General features: G+C 44.1%; 1 protein-coding gene across 1 annotated transcript in view; it reads right to left on the bottom strand.

Moving 5' to 3' along the window:
* Positions 1-1507: 1507 nt before the first annotated feature.
* The window catches only part of LOC8035685 (N-acetylneuraminate 9-O-acetyltransferase), a 98308-nt gene continuing 79066 nt past the window's right edge, over positions 1508-20749 (bottom strand). Inside the window, exons 13-18 of the mRNA XM_029966601.3 lie at positions 17699-17778; positions 17500-17604; positions 15616-15756; positions 12544-12621; positions 12387-12479; positions 1508-3260 (exon numbers count right to left, since the gene is read on the bottom strand). Of these exons, the coding sequence (XP_029822461.1) occupies positions 3009-3260; positions 12387-12479; positions 12544-12621; positions 15616-15756; positions 17500-17604; positions 17699-17778 (749 nt within the window). The 3' untranslated portion in view covers positions 1508-3008. The remainder of the gene's footprint in view (positions 3261-12386; positions 12480-12543; positions 12622-15615; positions 15757-17499; positions 17605-17698; positions 17779-20749) is intronic.

Here is a 20749-nt window from a genome sequence, read left to right as displayed (position 1 = left end):
CACAAGAGCTACATACAGCCTTTGCTGAATCTCGAGGCAACACCAGCAACATCCCTCAAGTGTTCACAACTCTTACACAAATGCAAGGCCTAGGGAAGTTCCTCACAAAATGAAAATTGGATGGTACAAATGAACACACAGCAGATTAAATGCACCATTGTGCTTTGCTTTATAATAAAAGACAAGGGGGTGCACTACTTCTTCACAACTCAGTTGACAAGTGCAGTCGCCCAATTTTTTAATAATATCAAGCGAGCGTCGACCGCCGGGACGGCCAGCGCTGTGCCGCGGAAAAATGCGGTGTCACGGGAGAGATTAAGCGCTTGCGCACAAAGGTCTTTCTGTTGCGAGCGTCGTCTGCTAGGCCATTCCGCGGACCGCGCACAGCCCCTACTCGTTATCTGCTGGCATAGCTAAACGCCTTTAAGCAAAGATCTGAACACTGCCTGCTTGCGTGATATAATGCTCAGGCACGGCATAAACTGCGCGTCATCTCGAGTTTAATTTACTTTTTTTGTTAATTTGATGTTTGCGTTTACTTTTGTGAACACCAACAAAAATGAAAAATACGGTGACGCAACATAAACTATATACCGCAGACAATGCTATGAGGCATCAAAACCAATCCAGTGCTTTTACCCTAGCAAAATGATTTGTTGGCCTAGTTGGTTAAACATTACGAAAATTAAAAAAACTAGTCAAAAGGAGCATTGTGTCTAGTTGTTTGAGCGCTGCCCTGAAAAAGTCTTGCATTCATTCAGCAAGGGAAAGCTTTGACGCGCAAGTATCAAGGCTCAAGGCGTCAGGCTACCCCACCTCCATCCTGTCTGACGTTGTTGAATGCATGATAAAACCAAACAAAACAAGCAAGAGAAGTGGAGAAAGAAGAAGTCGACCTGCGGTCGTCCCTTATATACACCGCATCTCTCACAATTTCAAGAGAATCGCCTCTAAATACGAAGTGCCAGTTGTGTTTTCAGCCCCCGACAAGCTTAAAAAGCTCTGCCCCAAAGTCAACACCCCGCGCACAAAGCCTGACAAATGCGGTGTTAGGCGCTGCAACAAATACGTCAACTGTTGCAGCGGGGTAGTATATTTGATCCCGTTCACCTGTGGGAAGGTATATGTGGGACAGTCGGGAAGATGCATCAACGTAAGGCTCAGAGAACATGCGCTATCTTTAAAATCCTCTCCGTCGGGACATCTCGCTCTACATGTGAGGGACTGTAGATGCGCCCCGCTACTGTCCAGCACAAGGATCCTGAAGAGGCGTCCAGAAAAGCGAACTCGAGAAATCCTTGAGGCTGAAGTGATTGCGACCAAAGGAGATGCCTGCATCAGTGCTCCTTCGGTGACTTTATCATCAAAAGAATTAGAGTACATGAAATATTTTCCTTAGATATTCTTAATTTGTTTTACCTTCCTCTTTCTTTTTCTTAATATATTCACTGTCATTTCTTTCACGGTTACTTTAATCATGCCCACCATTTCCTATTGTTTTTACTAATTTTTTTCTTTTTTCTTTTTCAATTCTCAGTCTTTTTAGATCCTTTCACTCCTTTCTCATAAATATTTCTAACATTTAACGTTAGGGTTCTTCATCTTCCTCATCTTCCGAATTAAAACGTCAGTTGCAAGTAAGCGCTTGTCCTGTGTTGTCGCTCCCTCTTGTCCTTGTCTTTTGCGCTTTTTTAATTTTCGTAATAGCTTTTACCCTGCCACGTGACATCGTGCTTCCCCGTGCAGTTGTACCCAACGGGAAAGCCACATGACACACTTTTAGTGATGGACTGGCCAAGATAACTCGTAGCGTCGGCTGCGGTACAACACAAAGTGAAACGGAGTAGACAGGGTTTCCGCTTGGGCTTGGTGTTTTGTATTATCAACTGCATTGTTGCGGTCGTCATCTAGCCTATGTAGCCAGGTAGTCACAGTTTTCTTTGACCAGCAGGCGCGCGCACATTTTTATGTCTCCTCGAGGGCCTATAGAAACATAGGAACGTGTTGTGAGAATGTCGATGGGCGGCATGATGCAAAGGGATATAGAAACAACAATCAAGGTTACACAGGCTAACATCAATAGGATTTTGATGCACTTCGATGCACTTTGACATTGCAAGCGCCCTGCCCTCCTTCGCTACGGAGCAGGGGCTGTGTGCGGTCAACGGAATAGCTTAGTAGACGACGCTCCCACCAGAAAGGGCTTTGTGCGCACGCGCTTAATCTCTCCCGTGACGCCGCATTTTTCCGCAGCACAGCGCTGGCCGTTCCGGTGGTCGACGCTCGCTTGATATTAAAAAATTGGGCCACTGTACATGACATCAGAAACGACAGATCCCACCGACACATTCGCCATGCACATACAATGCTACCCAAAATGATTTAAAATTACAACACACACAAGGAGGAACCGTTGAAGGAGCCAATCCAAGCATAAAACCAGACCAATAATGGGCAAAACAAAAAATATTGCAGTCAGGGTGCATTTGTTCCTTTCTAAACTATGCAATCAGTACGTTCCAACCTCGAAGACATCCCGATTTGCCTAGAGCGTCTCAACCTAGGATAGTCTAACGATTGGTCCACTAACCACACATCCGGAATATGGCGCCTGTCTTCAAGTGCTCGCCCTTCCCCAAGCAGCTTATCACAACGTGGTAAACAAAATACGCCCTTCCAAAAACACGTGGCCGCATTCAACTTGCACTTTGTTTTGCAAAGGGGGGAGGAAACCAGTGAGCACAATGGAGAAAAATCTCTTCAAATGACACAAGGCAAAACGCGCTGTGTTCAGAGGTCTTGCATTGTCTGCCATCTTGCTTCCTCCCATCGTAGGGAACATCCCTTTGCTCGTGTTTCAAGCTTTTGTTGGGAGGCCTGGTAGGCCACTCTCGTCATCGTCGCTTGGAGAGACTTATATCGGCTGCCATGGAACGGGGCCATTGTGCCGCCAGGGGCGGACGCGAGAAAGCCGCACCAGTGATGCCGCGGTTTGCTTGTCGCCCACGTCAGAACATACCGTCGTGGATGCCGATGGGGATGAGGATCAGGAAGAAGATGGAGAGGTTGCGGACCATGTACCTCCAGTCGGCTGGAATGGCAAACACCACCAGCTTTCCCGTGAGCAGGTGGATCTCGTGCGAGATGCACACGAAGATGAAGGAGGTCACAATGACGTTCAGAACAGGGTAGCCTGGCACCAGGACTAGCACACCATGGGTGTCGGCCGCCAGCCAGATGTGGTATTGCGCGATGAACAGCTGCGGAGCAAACGACACAGGACTCTGCTGCAGGCTTCCAGATTGTATACAAACGAGGCTGTTTGGTTTGATCAACCACATGGCGCCATACTGCTTCTCCCTGTTGCCAGTCTTGGGTAGTAACGCGTTACTGTAATTTTATTACTTTTTGGCAACTTGTAACTGTAACGAATTACTTTTTTAAAATGTAACTTGTAACTGTAGTTCTATTACTTTTTTCTGAGGTAACGATGAAAGTACCGACGTTACTTTTGTCGTTACTCTCCAGTGTTTTGTGAATAATATATCACTGAACGAGTACAATTTAGATATTCCTTGCACTTTTCAAATCATCTATTCCGACATTTCGAGTGTCAAGTTGGCCTTGCACAAACTTGTGAATACTTTCTTTCTCACGAGTCACGACCTGAATATAGCCACGTGTAGATTTCATGAAAAAAAAATCTAGTTATCTTTACGCACGCACTTGTACTTTGTGACTGAACACTTACGTCTTAGTGTTTTGAAGCACTATCTATGTTGTGGCTTTTCTTTTTTCTGTGAAAGCGCTTTTTAATCCGGTGAATTAACCGTGAAACAACAATACACGCGGAGGGCACTGCGCATGTTTCGTATTTTGATTAGCGCCAGTACTCCGCACTGCGCATGTTTCGTATTTTGATTTGCGCCACTAGTCTGGCGTGGAAATTTTTCCAACACTAATTTCCAGAAGCAACTTCTGCTAAGTTACAATATAAAGTAAAAAGCATACTTTTTAATTTTATGCAAAAAAACTTGGTGAAAGGCATTTTCTGGTTTTTCCTCATTTTTTTGTTATAGAAAAGTAACTGAAAAGTAACGTTACTTTTTAAAAGTAACCGTAACAAGTTACTGTTTTGTTGCGGTAACTGTAACGGTAACTTCGCTACTTTTTTTCTGAAAGTAACTGTAACGAATTACTTTTTAAAAGTACCTTACCCAAGACTGCCTGTCGCAGTATTCCAATGCTATCTTTGCAATCAAAATTCTTTGTGTTCCCAAACCTCAGCATTTAGTTTTTGCAAGGTGGATACGGTAGTCACCATCTCGCTTGTTTCCTATAAAGTAACCATGTCGGCTAAACACTTCTTCATTTGCACTGCAACTTGCTCACATGCACTGCATTGGCTGTGCAACATGTTTGCGCCTTTTTGCTAAACAAGCCAACGAAGAATCATCTAAGACAAGAGACAACACAGACACACATTTCAACTAGCAATGACAATAAAAAATACTACCCCAAACGTGTTGATGAGCACGCAACCTAGATGATGAAAGACGGAAAGAGAGGAGGACAAGATGGGAATTTAAAGCAACTGAAGTATCAAGAATTCAAACTTGGTCAGGACCAGTGACAGAGCAGGAGGGTTGCTGCGCACCCCTTCCAAGGCAAATGATGGTTTCTCTCCCAAACCTGTGTCTACCCCAAATTCTGGTCTCCCAGGGAGAGCAGACACTGCAATTGCGGGCACGGACAACAATGGAATGAATGATCAGAGGTCCGAGAAACTTGCAAGTGATGCTCACCAAGTCCATGGGTGATACACCTTCCAGTGTAGCCTATGTGCTGATACCTGCAGCTAGAGGGTATCGAATGCACCTTCTTCACACAGAATGAACTTGTTGGCGTGTTTGACGGTGTTTGGGCTCTGGCTACTCGTTGGTACAGCTGCTTGAGGTTCACACCAGAGGAGAAAGCTACGTTTCACTCCTTCAACGTACCTGCACTTTTCAATGCCACTTACTTCCCTTTTTTCCCAAAGGCTTTCAAACTCACTTCTAAGTACCCTTGAGATCTACCTAGAGGTGACGCTACTGTCGTGCTATCATCATCATCAAAGTGGGGATAGAAGCATGGTCGCCCCATAGGCTCTCCATGTTTGCGCGTGAGACGGTGTCGATTCTTGCGTTTATTTTGTTGCACACTATCGGCGGGAAAACAATTTTAGTGGAAAATGGTGTGGTACCGTTCAGAGCTTCAGTGAAGATCAAATCGTGTTACCAGCGTACGGTCTATATTTTAAATAACTGCTCGTGAGGATGCGTCGTCTACTCTAGGCAGACGTTGGGAAGCATGGATCACCACGACGGATGCCTGTCTCCGGATGAACTGCACTATTTATGTTAAATATTTGTTTATTATAAAATATATGTATCGGTTCACCAGCGTGGGAATTCAACAAATAATGAATTCCAACCAGGATAACATCATATGGTTACTGTGGACTGTAAAATCGCAGGTTCTATGTATTTTTTGCTTTTGCAACTTTTAGCTTTTGCAGTAATATAAATATTTATCATGAAGAGAAGTTAGTGCTCTATCGGAAATTACCGTGCTATTGAGTTCCGCTGCAGCCAATGTTTCCCTTTACTGTGCCGTGGTGTGGGCAAGTTTTTCGGAGTCGGAACAATTCTACTATGTTGCGATGAGGAGAGAGCGCCTCTTCTTGTTACTACCCGGAAACTGATCGTTGGCAGGACAACCAAAATAAGTGAAACAAACTATGCTAATATATCTGCCGCCAGTGGAACAAACGGGTGTAACTGAGCAACGCAGTAGTGTGCGTGTTATTAGATGCTCTTCTCGGTGGTCTAGGTTCACCCGCTTTAATTTTTTCAGTGAGGGCCGCAGATGTCAAAAGGCTAATATTATAAATTTCTGGCTAAATAATCTTCTATTCAAACAAAGCAGACTCTACAACTCCAACAAACGACCACGACACAGACAACATTGACCGCAGCGAGGGCTAGCGACTCTCACGAGATTTCCGATCACCCGCCGCCCTCACCTAACGCATATCGGGACTGGGCAGTTCATCGATTAACCTTTAGATAATTCGAGTGGTGCTTTCATTGCGATATTTGTTTTTGCCTTCTGGAGAAAGTCAGGAAAATGTTTAAAAATGCCTGCTATGTGTCTAACAAACATGTCCAACTAAGACTCGTTTCAAAGAGATTGCGCCGCAGAATACAATTCAATTCAATACATTTCTCATGTCTTTATTTTTTTAGGACACATCCTTGCATGGCAAGCCTAAAGTCCCTTACTACTTCTTTTACAAGTAAGGACAACCAATACAAATGACAGAGCACATTCCGCTGGAACAAAATGGCAACATTCAGTTCAAACCTCTCTGCGCACCGCCATTTGCTCCCTAAAACCTGCACCGTCACTGCAGTCGGCGCTTCAAACAATATCGCTACTTGTAGGAAGCTTTTTATCTAGGAACTTTAGGCGAACCACTTCAGCATTCTAGTGATTGTCATTGAGGGTGATTATGCTGTTTAAATAATAACTTAAAGATGTCTTCACTTTAAAAGGCTTTCCCGTGTTCATATTTCTGTATGCGTCACAAAATGAAGTTTAAAATGGGATGCAATACTCCATTTATGACATAGTAAAAAAAAAGTAGTTTTAACGACTCATGCATCGACCGGTAAAAAATCAACTAACAAATTTATGAATCGATTAGTATATTAAAGCGTAGCGATCAGTCGGATGAGTTTTTAAATCAAACCACTGCTCCAATCAACATTCAACGTTTTATGAAAGCTATGGTTTGTGCGAGATAACAAAAATATGTGGGACCATCGGTTGTATACAAACCACAACACTAAGATGATGGAAGCCTCTGACGTAATAATAATCGCTTTGCTGAATTTCCACGCATGTGAAACGATACAACATAACCATCAGTAGAAACAAGCGTTTAATGAGAAGGGCTCAGCTCAGCTAGAAACAGGCTTGGGTCGTCGAGATCCACTTTTTAGGGAGACCAGAATTTAAAAAAAAAAAAATGGGTACTTGCACTAGTGTTTTTTTATTTCTTGGGCTACGTTGGGGGATATACTAAAAAAGAGTCCATATGGGCTAGTTAACTAATTGACTAAAAGGTTTTGACTAACTTTTTAAATTTTCAGTTTTTGGGGCACAATGTACAGTTCGAGAATAGGCACTCCACCTCGAGTAGTTTAGGCGTGATATGACATTTTCTTTTAAAAACGTGTCGTCGGCACCATAGGTCGACAAAATGTAATCCTTGTCCACGACTTGAAATCGAAAGTCAGCTGGCAAAGCATGCTTATGACAAGGATCCCTCCACCCTGGGCATGCTCCACAATCCATGCATCCGAGCTGCAGGTGAAGTCAGCAGTGCAATGCAAGCGCAGAGTGGAGGGATCCACGTCAGGGGCATGCTTTGTTGGCTCAGTATCGGTTTCAAGCCGAGTAAAAGGATCCTATTTCTAGCTCCGTAGTAACCACAAATTTTTAAATAAAAATTTCACTTCACAGCTAGGCTAGAAGAAGCATTAAGGGAGGAGGTGGGGAATAAATATGAACTTTCTTATTTCTAGAGATATCTGAACGAAATTTACAGGGTGTATTTATAGCACAGACATAAGAGTAACTGCAAAGTTTCATGGAGCTGTGCATATTATTTCTCAAGTTACAAATATTTATCAAAATTGTCCATATGCATTCCTTATCCCAGGTCTGGAGAATTTGAAAAAGGTAGTAGCGACGTAAAATTTGTTATGATGACCCCTGGATAGGTTCCCCAGGGCATAACAGAGCCCTTTTTTAAAAATTTTTTGCTGAAAGATTTTAACGCAACTTTGAATTTTGTGTAATCAATGAAACCCACATTCATCAAATTTAATTTTTTTATTATAAATTTTTAGCATAGTTTTCTAGAAAAAGGGCTCTGTTATGCCCTCACAAAGTTATTAGAGAACAGAATAAAAAAGACAGCACAAAAATCCATTCATCAGTTCCTGAGATATCGCTGGGACAAGCAGCCACGGCAGTGAAAAAATCCATTCTGAGAAAACAGCACTTGAAAGTTGCACACAGATTTTTAGCTTTAGAATGACCCTGCAGAATAGTCAGAAGTGTTCTTGCGCACTTTCTTCTTGTTCCGCCTTTCCAACTTGTCTTGATGTCGTTTGCTGGCCTTGTGCAGACGTAGGGCATCTTTCTTGGCAGCTCGTTGGAGGGCTAGATGGGCCGGCTGAAGTCCCACTGCAACCGATATTTCTGCAGTTGCCTTGTAGCAGCCGGCGTTGAACCTCAACACCGCTTCATGCAGTGCAGTTTCGACAGCGATCAGCGATGCATGCTGTTCCTTAGGCATCAAAGACCACAGGACAGAGTGGAAAGACTCAGATGCATTCTGAGTCTTTGCTCCCAAGCAGCGTTGAAGCAGAGAAACCTGCGACAGGCGTTGGTAGACGGGCAGCATAGCTGCAGCGACGTAGGCTGGGAGTTTGTGCTTGTGCTGGGGCTGTGGCTCACCTTTTGCCTTGGCAACTCTATAACGGCACCACGATTGAGCTCCCTCCGGACAGAGTTCATGGTGAGGCTCCTGGTCAGTCGACGTGACATGATGGTAGGTGGCCATAACAGCACGCTGCATCGCTGCCACGTCCTTGGAGTTGTTTCGGAGGGCCCAGCCATAGTAGTCGGTAAGCTTGTCGATAAGGGCCTTCGTCAACCTGCCCTTGCCGCTCAACGGCTTGTCGCTCTTCTGGACAAGGTTGCGCAGTGCCGTTCCCATTCTCTTCTGAACGTGGTTCAAACACTCTTCCTTCACGATGGGGACTAGCCCGTAAACGTTCTCTTCTGTAAGGGCAGAGAAGGTCCTGCTGTCCCCGTCGGAGACAAGTGCTGTATACCGCAGGTCGTGCTTGGAGACAGAGCGCTTGAAGAGGGTCAGGGCCGCCTCGACCTCCATCCTCCCAGATTTGGCGTCCGTGTTTTTCTGGCAGACATGATGCATGTGCCAGCTGTCGTACCCTTGATCTCCAGGCTTGGGTCCTGTTTGGCACCCAAGGCACAGGTTGGATAAAACCACGGCGTCCAAGATGAGGCCTGTGTGGTATTCTATGACTGACCCGACTTTGATGTGAGATGTGTGCCCTCTCTTGTGCCATGTGCCGTCATACACCACGGTGACATCCTTGCAGAACCCCGGGTCCATCTTCTTACAGGCTGTCTTCACCGCGACAGCTGACTCGGCATAAAACTTTTCCACGCACAGGGCCTCTGGCTCTCTGAAGGTCTTCTTCAGGTGCTCTTGGAACGTTTTGTGGTGGAGACCTCTGTGGGAGACGTTCATAGCTGCCCAAAAGTCATTGAGAGCTGTCTGCCCCTTTCCTATCTGCTTGATTGCCATGATGGAGCGGATGTTGACTTCAAAGGCCCTCGAGTCTTGCTGGCGTGGCGAAGTCCAGGAACTTGCAATAATGCCGCAATGGGGGCATACAACCTCGAGTTTTGCTGCCAGTCCGAGTTTGGTGCCTTCTTGGACAGTCAATCCAGTCCCCGAGCAATGCTTGCACACTGTGCAGCAGAGCAGGTTGCTCAAAACGTCGATCTGAACAAGGCAGAACTTCTCACCTTGGCTTGTAGCAGAGGCAGGCGTGGGATCGGGCAGCATGGCTTCAAACTTCCTCTGGGTTGCTGGCATAGCTCCAAGTTTGGCTTGAACGGTATCACGATGTCTAGCTCCTGCTTCGATCTCCTCACGTGTCAGGAAATGTGTCCGCAGATGGGTGCTGGAAGACGCGCTCCCACTTGTCGCGGCAGGCGGAAGACGGGCGCTGGGACCCGCGATCTCGGGAGGAACCACAACGGTCGGCATGCTCGGTACTCCAGACGTGAGTGGGGCGATGCGTTCTTCCTCGACGACAGCCGATGGCACAGAAAATCCATCACTTGAAGTGTTGACGCGATCATCATTGACGGCACGCCGTGCAGAAACTTCCAACTTCGCCATCCGCACTAACTTCATGGACCGCTTCCGCGCGCCAAACGCGCGCACCGTCTTGTACTTCGAACCCCGCATCGTGTGCGACCACGAAACAGACGGGCACGCTACACGAAACTACTCAAAGAAAGTTCGGAAAACGATCGTAAAGATGGCGAAAAACGAAGCGGAGCTGACAAAGCAAGAGCGTGTGCAAGCAGACCACTACCAAAAGCAGACGACGCGAGCGGCAACAGCAGGAGAAACGGAAGAGGAGGAGAGCGCTCCGCGCGCGGAGAAATCGCGTCCCAGCCAATAGCAGTCGCGCGCTCCCCCGCACGCTCCTCCAGCGCGCGCTCTGTCCAATCGCGTTCTTGCGATTGCGACATGGAAGAACGGCGACCACGCCGAAACCACGCGGCCGACGCCATTTTGGGAGCTGGCAAAAAAAGAGAAAGAATTCACGTTCAAAACAAGACTAAGATGGCGGCTGTCGGCCGAACGCGTCGGAAATGGCGAGCGCGCGAAGTTGGGGTTGATTTTGACGTTTGACCGTCGCTTGGATGCTACTCAGGCCTCGTAAATAATTGTTTTTAAATATTTCCCCGTTGTATTTGGTGCTGATAATTACAAAGAAGGTAGTTTATGAGATATACAACCGAAAAATAAGGTTTTCTAAAAATCGACTTTTTCGCGATTTTTCGGTTTTCAAAGCCCGCGTCCTCCCTTAAAGAGGCAATTTGGGCTAGTTGGTTCATAATCAAGTAGGTAAGCGTCAAAAAAACACAGGGACAATGAAGTAGACAGACAGGGGGCGCCCCCTGTCTCTCTACTTCATTGTTCCCGTGGTTTTTTGGCGCTTACCTACTTGGCTATAATGAATTCGAGTGCCAATTCTCCAACTACATTATGCCCCAAAAAGTGAAAATTAAGAAAGTTAATTGAACCTTCTTAGTTAATTAGCTAACCAATTAAGGGGGGACACTACCCAAAAAAGTGAATGTTTGAACCACTTGTCTGATCTAAATGTCATTTACAAGGCTTGTTTCTATTAATATTGAGAAAATTTCTGCCAAATTTTGTTAACCTGGGTGAAGTACAAAAAAAAAATGCAAATGTTCAAAGATGAAAGTGGGCATGTTCGCATAGGAAAACTAGTTTTGAAATTATTTATAAATTTGTCATTTTCATGTGTTATATTGCTTTAGGACAGTTCAGAGCAGATAGCTATGGAACTATATTTCTACATTATACCATCTTTCATGACAAAAAAGCCATATAAACAAATACCATTTTTTAGATTTCCATCCTTTGTCCAAAATTTTAGTCCTTGAGCATGAAAAATGACAAAAATAAAAAATACAAGCTCATAGCTATCTTCCCCTTCAAATTTTACCCCAGAAAAACTTAAAAATGATTCCAAGTCTTATAATAACAAAATGATAGATTTCCTAAAGTGAAATTTATGCCGAAAAGTGGAGCAGAGAAAAATGCATTCAAAGTGCTCCAACCTTTCTTTACCTTTTCTTTAGCACTGGTGGACCGAAAATACTTTATAAATAATTAACTATGCAGTGTAAACTAATGAAACCTTCTGGGAATACTCTAGAGTCTAGATCAGGGGTGGCCAAGCTGCGGCTCTTTGCGTGTTCAAGTGCAGCTCACAGCTCCCTCGCCTGCCCCTCCCTCCCCTCCTGGTCACACTTCCCCAGAAAGAGAAATGGAACGCGTTTTAAATCGAAACAGAGGTTGCGGTTTGGCGGTTTGGTAGTCTCGTGCTACTGCTACCTTACGTACTGTTGGACTGTTCTTGCCTCCGATAGATTGAAAGCAGTTCGAGTTTGGTTTATTGCTCTGGGCAAAAGCCTCCCCCCCCGCGGCTCTCGGAAGTTTCGTGGTTTTGTTTGTGGCTCTTAGGCCGGGTCAGCCTGGCCACCCCTGGTCTAGATGTTGGTGGATGTAAATATATGACATTTTTCAAACTCAACTTTTCTTGCAGAAATAGTTTTTTCTGGGTAGTGTCCGCTCTTAAGCAATTTGATTTTTTTCTAGTGGCCCCCGTGGCCACCACTTAGCCAGGGCTAAAAAGAACACCTTTTTTAAAAATTTTGGTTTTAGTAAAAAAGAAACCCTGCAATAGTGAGTGAGAGTGTTGTTGACAAGGGAAAACGAGTCCGGTCAATGCCAGGGAAAAGAGAGCCCAAAAAGCTAGATGGCTCCCTATCACTTTTGAGATCAAGAAATGGAGCCTTACTCACTAGCCTTCCATTGAAGCTATAAAAGTTGCCCCCCCCATCCCTCGTTGGGTGTGGTCCCCCACACGAGGCCTCATGTTTGACCTCATTGCCAAGGTACTTACCTCCAGCGAGATCTTGCCAAACCAGGCAAAGAAGGTGCTGTACCTGGTCCTCAGCAGGCCACTGATGTTCCGCAGGATAATGTATGAAATGATCTGTAACGCGAGCAACTTCAATAGACAGCCATCGTCAAGGGGGGGGCACTGGACGTCCACTTACTGGCACAAACGAGACGTAGGCATGAATCTCGTTACAGTCTGGTTTAGCTCGACAAACCAAGGCAAACGTTGTGTAAAACTGAAACGCCAAAAGCACACCATGAGCAACAGCAGTACAAGAGCTGCCATTTTCTTCATCACCATAGCAATATGGATAAATTACGAAAACTGAAGCTCGAAATACAGGTACGCATATTTGAGGCACTGATATAATAAATAGAGATGTGCCGTAGAATAGCCAGCATGCGCCCATGTCACAATAAGTGCCCACCCAAAAACTTTTCAAATGTTTGAAAACTAAGCAAAGGATGTGCACCCACCCAGACTTCTGACCCCACCTAGCTAACCGATACGCTCCTCCTTGTCAGCCGCTTCTCCAAGCCCCTCGGTGCAAAGCAATGAAACCGACACTATCATGTGCCCCGTTTGCATTTTGACCCATCACTTAGTTCTTCAAGAGTATCTCAAAAGTTTGGGTAGGCACCTCCTCTATTTTATGGTAGCAGATATTTTTTTGCCAACTGATTTCACTCCAGAAGGTTAGACTGTAATATTACTACTAGTAGTACAAGTAGTAATAATAATACCAGTGATGGAAGCGGCATTTGATCTTTTGTAGCAGATGCCAACATCTGTTAGCACATGACTTGAGAATAAAAAAGGGATTGCTTCTTTAAATGAGTTCATTTATGATAGTGATCGAGGGTTCCTCTTTGATACCTCATGATATTACTTAATATTGTTTGTGATAAGAATAGAAAGGACGTAAAAGGAACACAGTCTTCTTAAATAAGGCTCTAGTCAGAGTAGGCTTCATTTACAATGGGTATTAAAAAATGGTTGAAAAGTGAATCATACAACACTTAATTGGGATAAATCCTCTCGCCCCCCTTTTTTCCACTCGGTAGTTTATTTTTAGCCTGCAAATATAATTTCTGTAAAATAACAGCAAGAACCAGCATACCTGCTAAAACGACTACCAATAAAAATTGGTAGAATCGAGACTTTAATATCGTAAACTGCAAAAACAGCCACCCAAAAATATGATAAAAGCCTACACTTGTGCTTTAAAGGTGACACTGCTCTTTAGCGGCGTAGGAACCAGAGTTAGAGCAAGTCCGCTGCTCCTTCGATTGACAGCTGCACGGGAACTACCGTGACTACTGTATTCAAATATACAGGGTGTTTCACGTAAGAGTGACAAAAATTCCTAAAATTAGTGCATTCGAGAATAATTTTCTCGGGACCTCATCACTCGTGGTGGTGGACGTCAGAAAATGTAATACTTACTAATTAGTTTGCTAATTATTTGAAAATGACTAATTAACTTTCTAATTAGCAAAAATAGACATGTGGTTCCAATTAGAAACTTGCTGGTCGTCATCGAAGACTCCTAAATCAGTAAGATTTTCTTAGACTAGAAGTGCAGTAGTGCGCTCAAGTTCATGCCACAGGAGCAAGGCTACCAGTGCGATCAGGTGCCCGCCCAATTTTTGTGTCTCTCTTATTATAGCCCCAGCCTTGTACATGCTGCAAGAGTGGCATCTGTAGTGCACTACTACTTTTCCCACGCGCTCAAAGGATTGCTAAAAATGATTGATTTATTGGTTTTCAATAAGGCTCAGCAAGTTTCTAATTGGAATCATATGTCTATTTTCACGAATTAAAAAGGTGGTTAAAAAATTTTACTTAATTAACCAACTGATCATTGTGATTAGCCCCATATACCATGTCTCCCTGGCCGTATAACTCACCCGCAGAAACCGCATAAGTAAAGCTTACACAGCCTTTTTTAAAAAAAAAAAATTAAGCGCCACTTTAAGGAAGAAAAACACCCTGTACAGATTTGTGTTTTCTTTTTCTCTGCTCAGATTTTTTTTTTTTCTTAAATTAGGGTTTAACTTACAATTAGAACAAAGAACGTCAACCTGTAAAAATCCTGACCATAATTTGCGTGCCTATCGCGCTAAGTCAAGCGCACCCCCTGGTCAGCCGTTGCTCCTAGTACTCCGGTGCAAAGCGGTGAAGCCAGACGTGCGCACTCCTACTATTTTGCAAAGTTTTCTCAGGACCCTTAGTTCCTGACATCGACGAGTGTCTGGAAATTTAGACAATATCGGCAATCAACCAGCCAGCGCATCAACCGGCCAGAGCGGTTGATGCCCGAGATCACTGGCTCTGGTCGGTTGATTTGCAATATCAAAGCGCGACGTCATGGCATTCGTCATCTCCTTGTACGTGTTCTTTCATCGGCTAAACCAACCAAGTGCAACAAATGTTTCGTGACTTGCGCTTTTAGTATGTGCATTTGTGGCTGTACGTGTTCGAGCCTTCGACTGTGCTCTGACCTAAGACAAAACAAACTATACGGCGAGTAGAGACGCTGTGAAATTCCTATTTGTACAATTTTTCTTTCCTTCTACTTCTCCGAATATTCAACCAATAATAAAATATTAATTTTTTTGCCCATCTCGGCGCAGGTGTGGAGCAACTCTTGTAGCAAAAATGGCATTTTGACGCAAGATGTAGCAGACTTTTGTTCATGGCGCAAATGGCGCAGCACTTCCATCACTGCAATACTATATTGATTAATGCCTTCATCTTTGATTTTAAAGTCTTTAACCTAAGAACAATCAACAGGTGTGAACATTTTTTTCTACATCCACTACAGAGTGCAATAAGCCTGCATCCAACTGACGGCACCTGAGCCAGGATTCAGACCGGCTAACCGGGGATCCATTGGCAGTGGCATACCAACTTGTTTTTGAGTGGGGGGGGGGGGAAACGAGACAACCCCCCCCCCCCCCTTCCCCGGGCCGGGCGGCGGTGTCCTTGGTACCCCTCAGGCGCCACCGGCCAGTGTTTGCCCTGCCCAGTGGCGGCTGTTTCAGGGGGGGGGGGGGGGGGGCAAAACACATACCTTGCCCCCCCCCCCCCTCCCCCCCGCTCTGAGAGCTGGGGGGGCAAGCACGCCCTTTGCCCCCTTGGTTGGTGCGCCCCTGTCCATTGGCTAGGGCACCCCCTTGGAAAGGTAAAGCTGGTCAGAAAGAGTAGGGTCGAGCCCAGCACTTGCCCCGAGGCCCAGCAAAGAGCCCAGTGTGACGGTGAGCGAGAGACCCCTCGAAAACAGGTTTCCATGGTGATTGTCGTCGACTACCCTGTACTGCTTCAGCAGGTAGTGGGCAAATGCAAACAGCATGCCACTCGCCACACTCTGGGGGGTGAGAAAAGAGAACACTGGCTGCACTTTCCAACCACATCGAGCATGTGCTTAACACTTTCAGGACACATCCTCCTAACTTGTTGCATAAATCAGCTGGACCACAGACAATCAAGACTGAAAAAGCACTTTTCTACAATAGGCACACCTGCCACCACACCAGGCCTAACATTTTCATCCTCTTCTTGCGTTTATACACCTTTCCAAGAAACGGCCCCAGGGGCCAGATAACATTTCTGGAGCTCACTCACTAGGTTTGCCTCTCACCGGCGTCCCCGCTAACCCTAACCGAGGGAACTTGAGATTTCAATAAGTGCAGCTTGCATAGGCACCATTTCACGCTGCTGGCAGCTAAATTATTGCATTTTCCTGCTGTCTTTTTGCGTTTTATGATGTATATACTTTCCTGGGGACATTTAGAAAACATTGTATGACATTGGAAACTAAAATCAAACTAAGTTATTTTTGTTGTGTGTTTGCGCAACAGAACGAATGCGACTGGAATGTTTGTTTTATTTCACGGTGAGATTTGACTGCGCTGCCCACTCAGCCGTGTCGATCGACAAAGCGCTTAGACATACAAAATAATTTACAACAGAATATAGACGAAAGGCATGCAGATTGCTTGCACACAAATAACATGACTATTGGACTTACAGGAGTTGGACATGAAATTCAGCGAGTGTCAAGATTCGAGCATCAAATTGTATGTACCACAGGGTGCTGCATCATTCAAAAAAGGGATTATTTGAGAAAGATCTCAAATAACACTTAACATCCAGTTCAGAGTGTCAACGACAGTCACCTCTTGACGATCGGACAGGGTCAAAGAGGACCTCCTTTAGGGCCACGTTTTGGAGACAGCTTCCTTTTTTTCACAGCACCACGACAAAGGAATTGACGTGACTGACCTATTCCCCACCCCAAACCGAACAGCTATTTTTGGAAAAGACTGAGGACTTTCTGGGGATCATCTCTGGAAGTCTAAAGAAGAGTTGCCATTGTTCGAAACCTTGCGTAGAGGGCCGTTCGACCTTCTTCTCTTCCTTCATTTCCCGTGAATGTCGAGCAGAAACGCTTCAATGGAAGGCACTTAGGCTATCAATCCTAGTTCTCTCAGTGGAAGATAACACAAAAAGGGGTATGCAGCATGTAGAAGAAAACTAGAAACTTTAAAGAGGGGCCGGAAAACCTGAAATGCAGAACCGCAAAACATGGGTGGAGAATCGCGCTGAGCAGGTTTGTGGCAGAAAATTTATGGCCGATAGGAGGCGCAAGAGTGGCACCAGTTGCATCATCATCAGCAACATGGCTGCGGTCTAGGTGCGTTTTTGGAAAGGAGTATAAGCAGTGCCCCACATTCCCATGGAATCCCTTTTATTATCAGACATTTCAATAAAGTCCAGCCTCATACTGGAAAGTTTGCAACTGAAATCAAGTTTTCTGAGGCAGGTGTTTTGGTGTGCAACAAGAGACAGCTGGCTTTCAATGACTGGACCAGGCCCACATACTTTCTATACTGCGTCACCATCTGCTTAAACAAATAATCTAGTTGACTAAGAATTGTTCACAATTTGTGGAGACTTTATTGCATACTAAACTGTTTGCATACCAAAGTGTGTTGATTCGAGACATTATGTGTCTGTGTCAAGTCAGATATTTTCATCATGCAATACCCCAATCCAACACTCATGAGGCCCATCAAATCAACAAACAAGCGAGTAATTTGTAACATACGTATCGGTCAATTTTCCATCGGAACCACCACTCTTTGATGGAATCATCCGTCGTGACGAACAGCGCTTTCCATGGGCGAGTGACGAAAATTTTTTCGAAGAAGACCTTTAAATGAACACGCAGTCATGTCAGATTCAAGGTTAATTGGTTGCAAAGGGTTAATAAAAAAAAAAAAAATATATCTATATATATATCTCACCTCAGACATGTACAATATGGTAACAACCGAAAAGAGGCCCACAAACTTGAGAACTATGTATAAGTACTGCAGGGGGTTTGCTGAAAGGCAGAGTGGAGATATCAGGGGTGAGACAGGTGAAATAGGTTTTGGAGCAATTTTTGGAGCAGAAAAATCTGGATTTTGGAGCAGCTTAGGAGCACAAAATTCTTGTTTTTGAGCAGCAGTTTATGCATTTTGGAGCGACTTCGAAGCACAAAAGTCTACAGTTTGGAGCAGATAATGTTAGAGCAGTTTATCAGCAATTTAAATCACAAAAAATCTGATATAAATCACATAAATCAGATTGTTCTTTTTGAATCATTAATTTTGTACACCCTGGTTCAAATAGGTCATCAGCGCCGATACGCACCAAGATAAAATATAAAAGAAAAAAAAACAAAAAACAAAAAAAACGGAAAAGGTGAACGCGAGTTTCATGCGCATAGATGAGGACAAGAAACACAGGCTTGCTGCAAAGTTAGGTGAGCACCAGGTACCTCAAGCTTATACGAACTGGTGCCAAAGCGCACTGTAGTGAAGAACTTTTTAAAGTGGCGATTCGAGAGCATGGACAGGGAAGCACAGTTTACTACAACCACAAATCTATCGGATGCTCGTAGAAAGCACGTGCAGATAGAAAAAATCTCCCCACAAAAGTGAGTCACAAGGTAAATACAGTAAAAAGTTGAAGGAGCAGTCGTAATTATTTCGTTATAACCATTAGTTTGTTATAGCCACTGTCATTTCTTCCCACTATTAGCAAGCAAAGGGAATTATGACTGCTTTGTTACATCCATTAGTTTGTTATATCCCATTTTGTTATAAAGAGGTTTTACTGTAGTGAATTGGTAGAAAAACTATGAGCACCACATGCACGCTAAATACGAGTGTGTGACCGATCCATTCGATTGCTCACGCACTGGAAGCACGTGTGATAATCAAAAGTAGTCACGGTGAGGGCACCGTCCATTGTGACGAGATTACGGACACGGATGAACAATTACACAATGGAGGTGCTCAATAGAACTTCTAAGAAAAGGTTTACTCTCAAAACGAAAGCAATACTTAGGTTTGCTCGTCTTGATAGCCTGTGCGTCGTACCTCCCGCGGCCAGACAGCGAGACCGCGTGACAGCGCACCGTTAGCAAGCAGTCACAAATGGCAGCGTCAGGCAAAGACCACGTATCATAGGTATAGAAGGGTCCTACAGCTGAAATCTTTGAATCTGGCAGTTGCTTGCGCCACCGTGTAACCGTGCCGTGTACTTTACTACAACGACATTGAATGTTGCCAACCAAGCTCTCATTTGCCGCTAAATCTAGCGTCGCAGCAAACTTTTTTTTTTTTTTTTTTAGTTTTTGAGTTACTTTGGCGCAGTGTGGCGCAATTTCGACCGATTTCGCGCTTTTGGCACAACTGGGCGCAGAATAGCGAGTTTGTTTCAAAATGGCGCAATTGGCGCAGATGTCGCACCCCTGAGATATGCACCTTTAGTCATGCTACATAAAAAGGGAGTAGGGAGGGGGCAGGAACTCTGTGGAGCTGCGTTCACTCCAGTCTCTGAACCTCTGAGCCTGACATAGTGGCTTCACAGCCAGATTGTGAGTGGACTCTGCAATAATAGTATTGGAGGAAACTACCTTGCCATGAAGCATTCTCCCGTACAAGTTAAAACTAGGTATTTCTTTCTCAAATATCGGTGTATTCCCACAATTTATTCTGTACGGACGTTAAGAACGAGGGAAAAATTAATAAAAAACAAAGAGTTAAAATTTATTTTACAATCTGTTTATGCCCTTATAAAGCTTGACACTTATCATAATGCAACAGTACTTACAAACCACGGACGATCTATGGGCTATAAACTCTGAGTGTTCTTTAACATACCCATCCAAAGCTTTTTCGTTTTCTCTGAATCTTTCTAACCTTCCGCTCCCTGTGATGACGGAAATTAAATTGTTCTCAAGCAAACTCTTTCTGCTACGAAGAAACCAAGTTGATCATGCATTTTTTGCAAGATTCAACTGATAACTATTGCCAGTGTAGTTTCAGGCACTTTCGACCAGCTCTTACTTGAATATAACAACGATATTGTGAGAATCTGTGGTGACCGACAAAGTTACCCAACTCTCTTATTGTCGTCCAAAGCCAGTGGTTCCACTTCTTCGGGACTGGCAAGGTGCTCATTTCCAGGTAAGAGTATATGCCAGATTAACGTCTGAGGGAGTGTTTCGACAAAAACCAGTCCTCGCTTAGACAAAACATTTCTAGAAATTGTCCTTCGGTTTTAATCAACTTTGGGTGTTTCCACGTCAGATCGTACAATGATGGTCCGGGTCATATTTTCTGTGTTTATGTAAAAAATACATGTGAAAGCCATGCTCTTGGGACGAGCATTCAGCTACATGCAAACACCGTAGCCAATTTTCTTTTAAATATATAAAATTTTGAAGCTCGATGCGTGGTACTTTGCACAGCTGTCAATTTCACACTGAAGCATGCACATAGTAGTAATCATTTTTCTACTTGTTTTATTAAATGTTTACGACATGTAAACAAAATATTAAAAATTACAAAAAAAAGCTTTATGCAAAAAAAAAAAAAAAAAAAGACAACACACGTCAAATAAACAAGTTTTAGAGACAGATTCACAAATTATTTACAAGCAAACTACTTCATACAAAATGAGTCAAAATATATCAAAATTATCATCTTTAAAAGCATTTTATGAATATATAGGAACAATATACATGGCTATTATTGCAGTTATGTTATTAATGCAGAAACGCAGCTCATTTCTCTTAACGTGGCAAAATTGCACATCAATATTTAAGAAACTCCGGCGAGTTTTCGAGCAACCCCTAACTATGTTTTCGGAATCACCAGCCTTTATCCTTTGCAAAATGCTATTTAGTACCGCGAAATTCAGAATAGTAGTTATTTTGAAATGCTTTTCAGTGCCGTGACATCAGGGGAAGGCAGGCTTGCAAGTCTAGTGGGCAGTCTAGAAATGGACTATGCCAAGCATCT

This window comes from Ixodes scapularis, unplaced genomic scaffold, assembly GCF_016920785.2.
Source record: "Ixodes scapularis isolate PalLabHiFi unplaced genomic scaffold, ASM1692078v2 PGA_scaffold9__187_contigs__length_104089568, whole genome shotgun sequence".
NCBI lineage: Eukaryota > Metazoa > Arthropoda > Arachnida > Ixodida > Ixodidae > Ixodes > Ixodes scapularis.
Note: the sequence above shows the minus strand (reverse complement) of the source record. Positions and strands in the feature narration are given on the sequence as shown.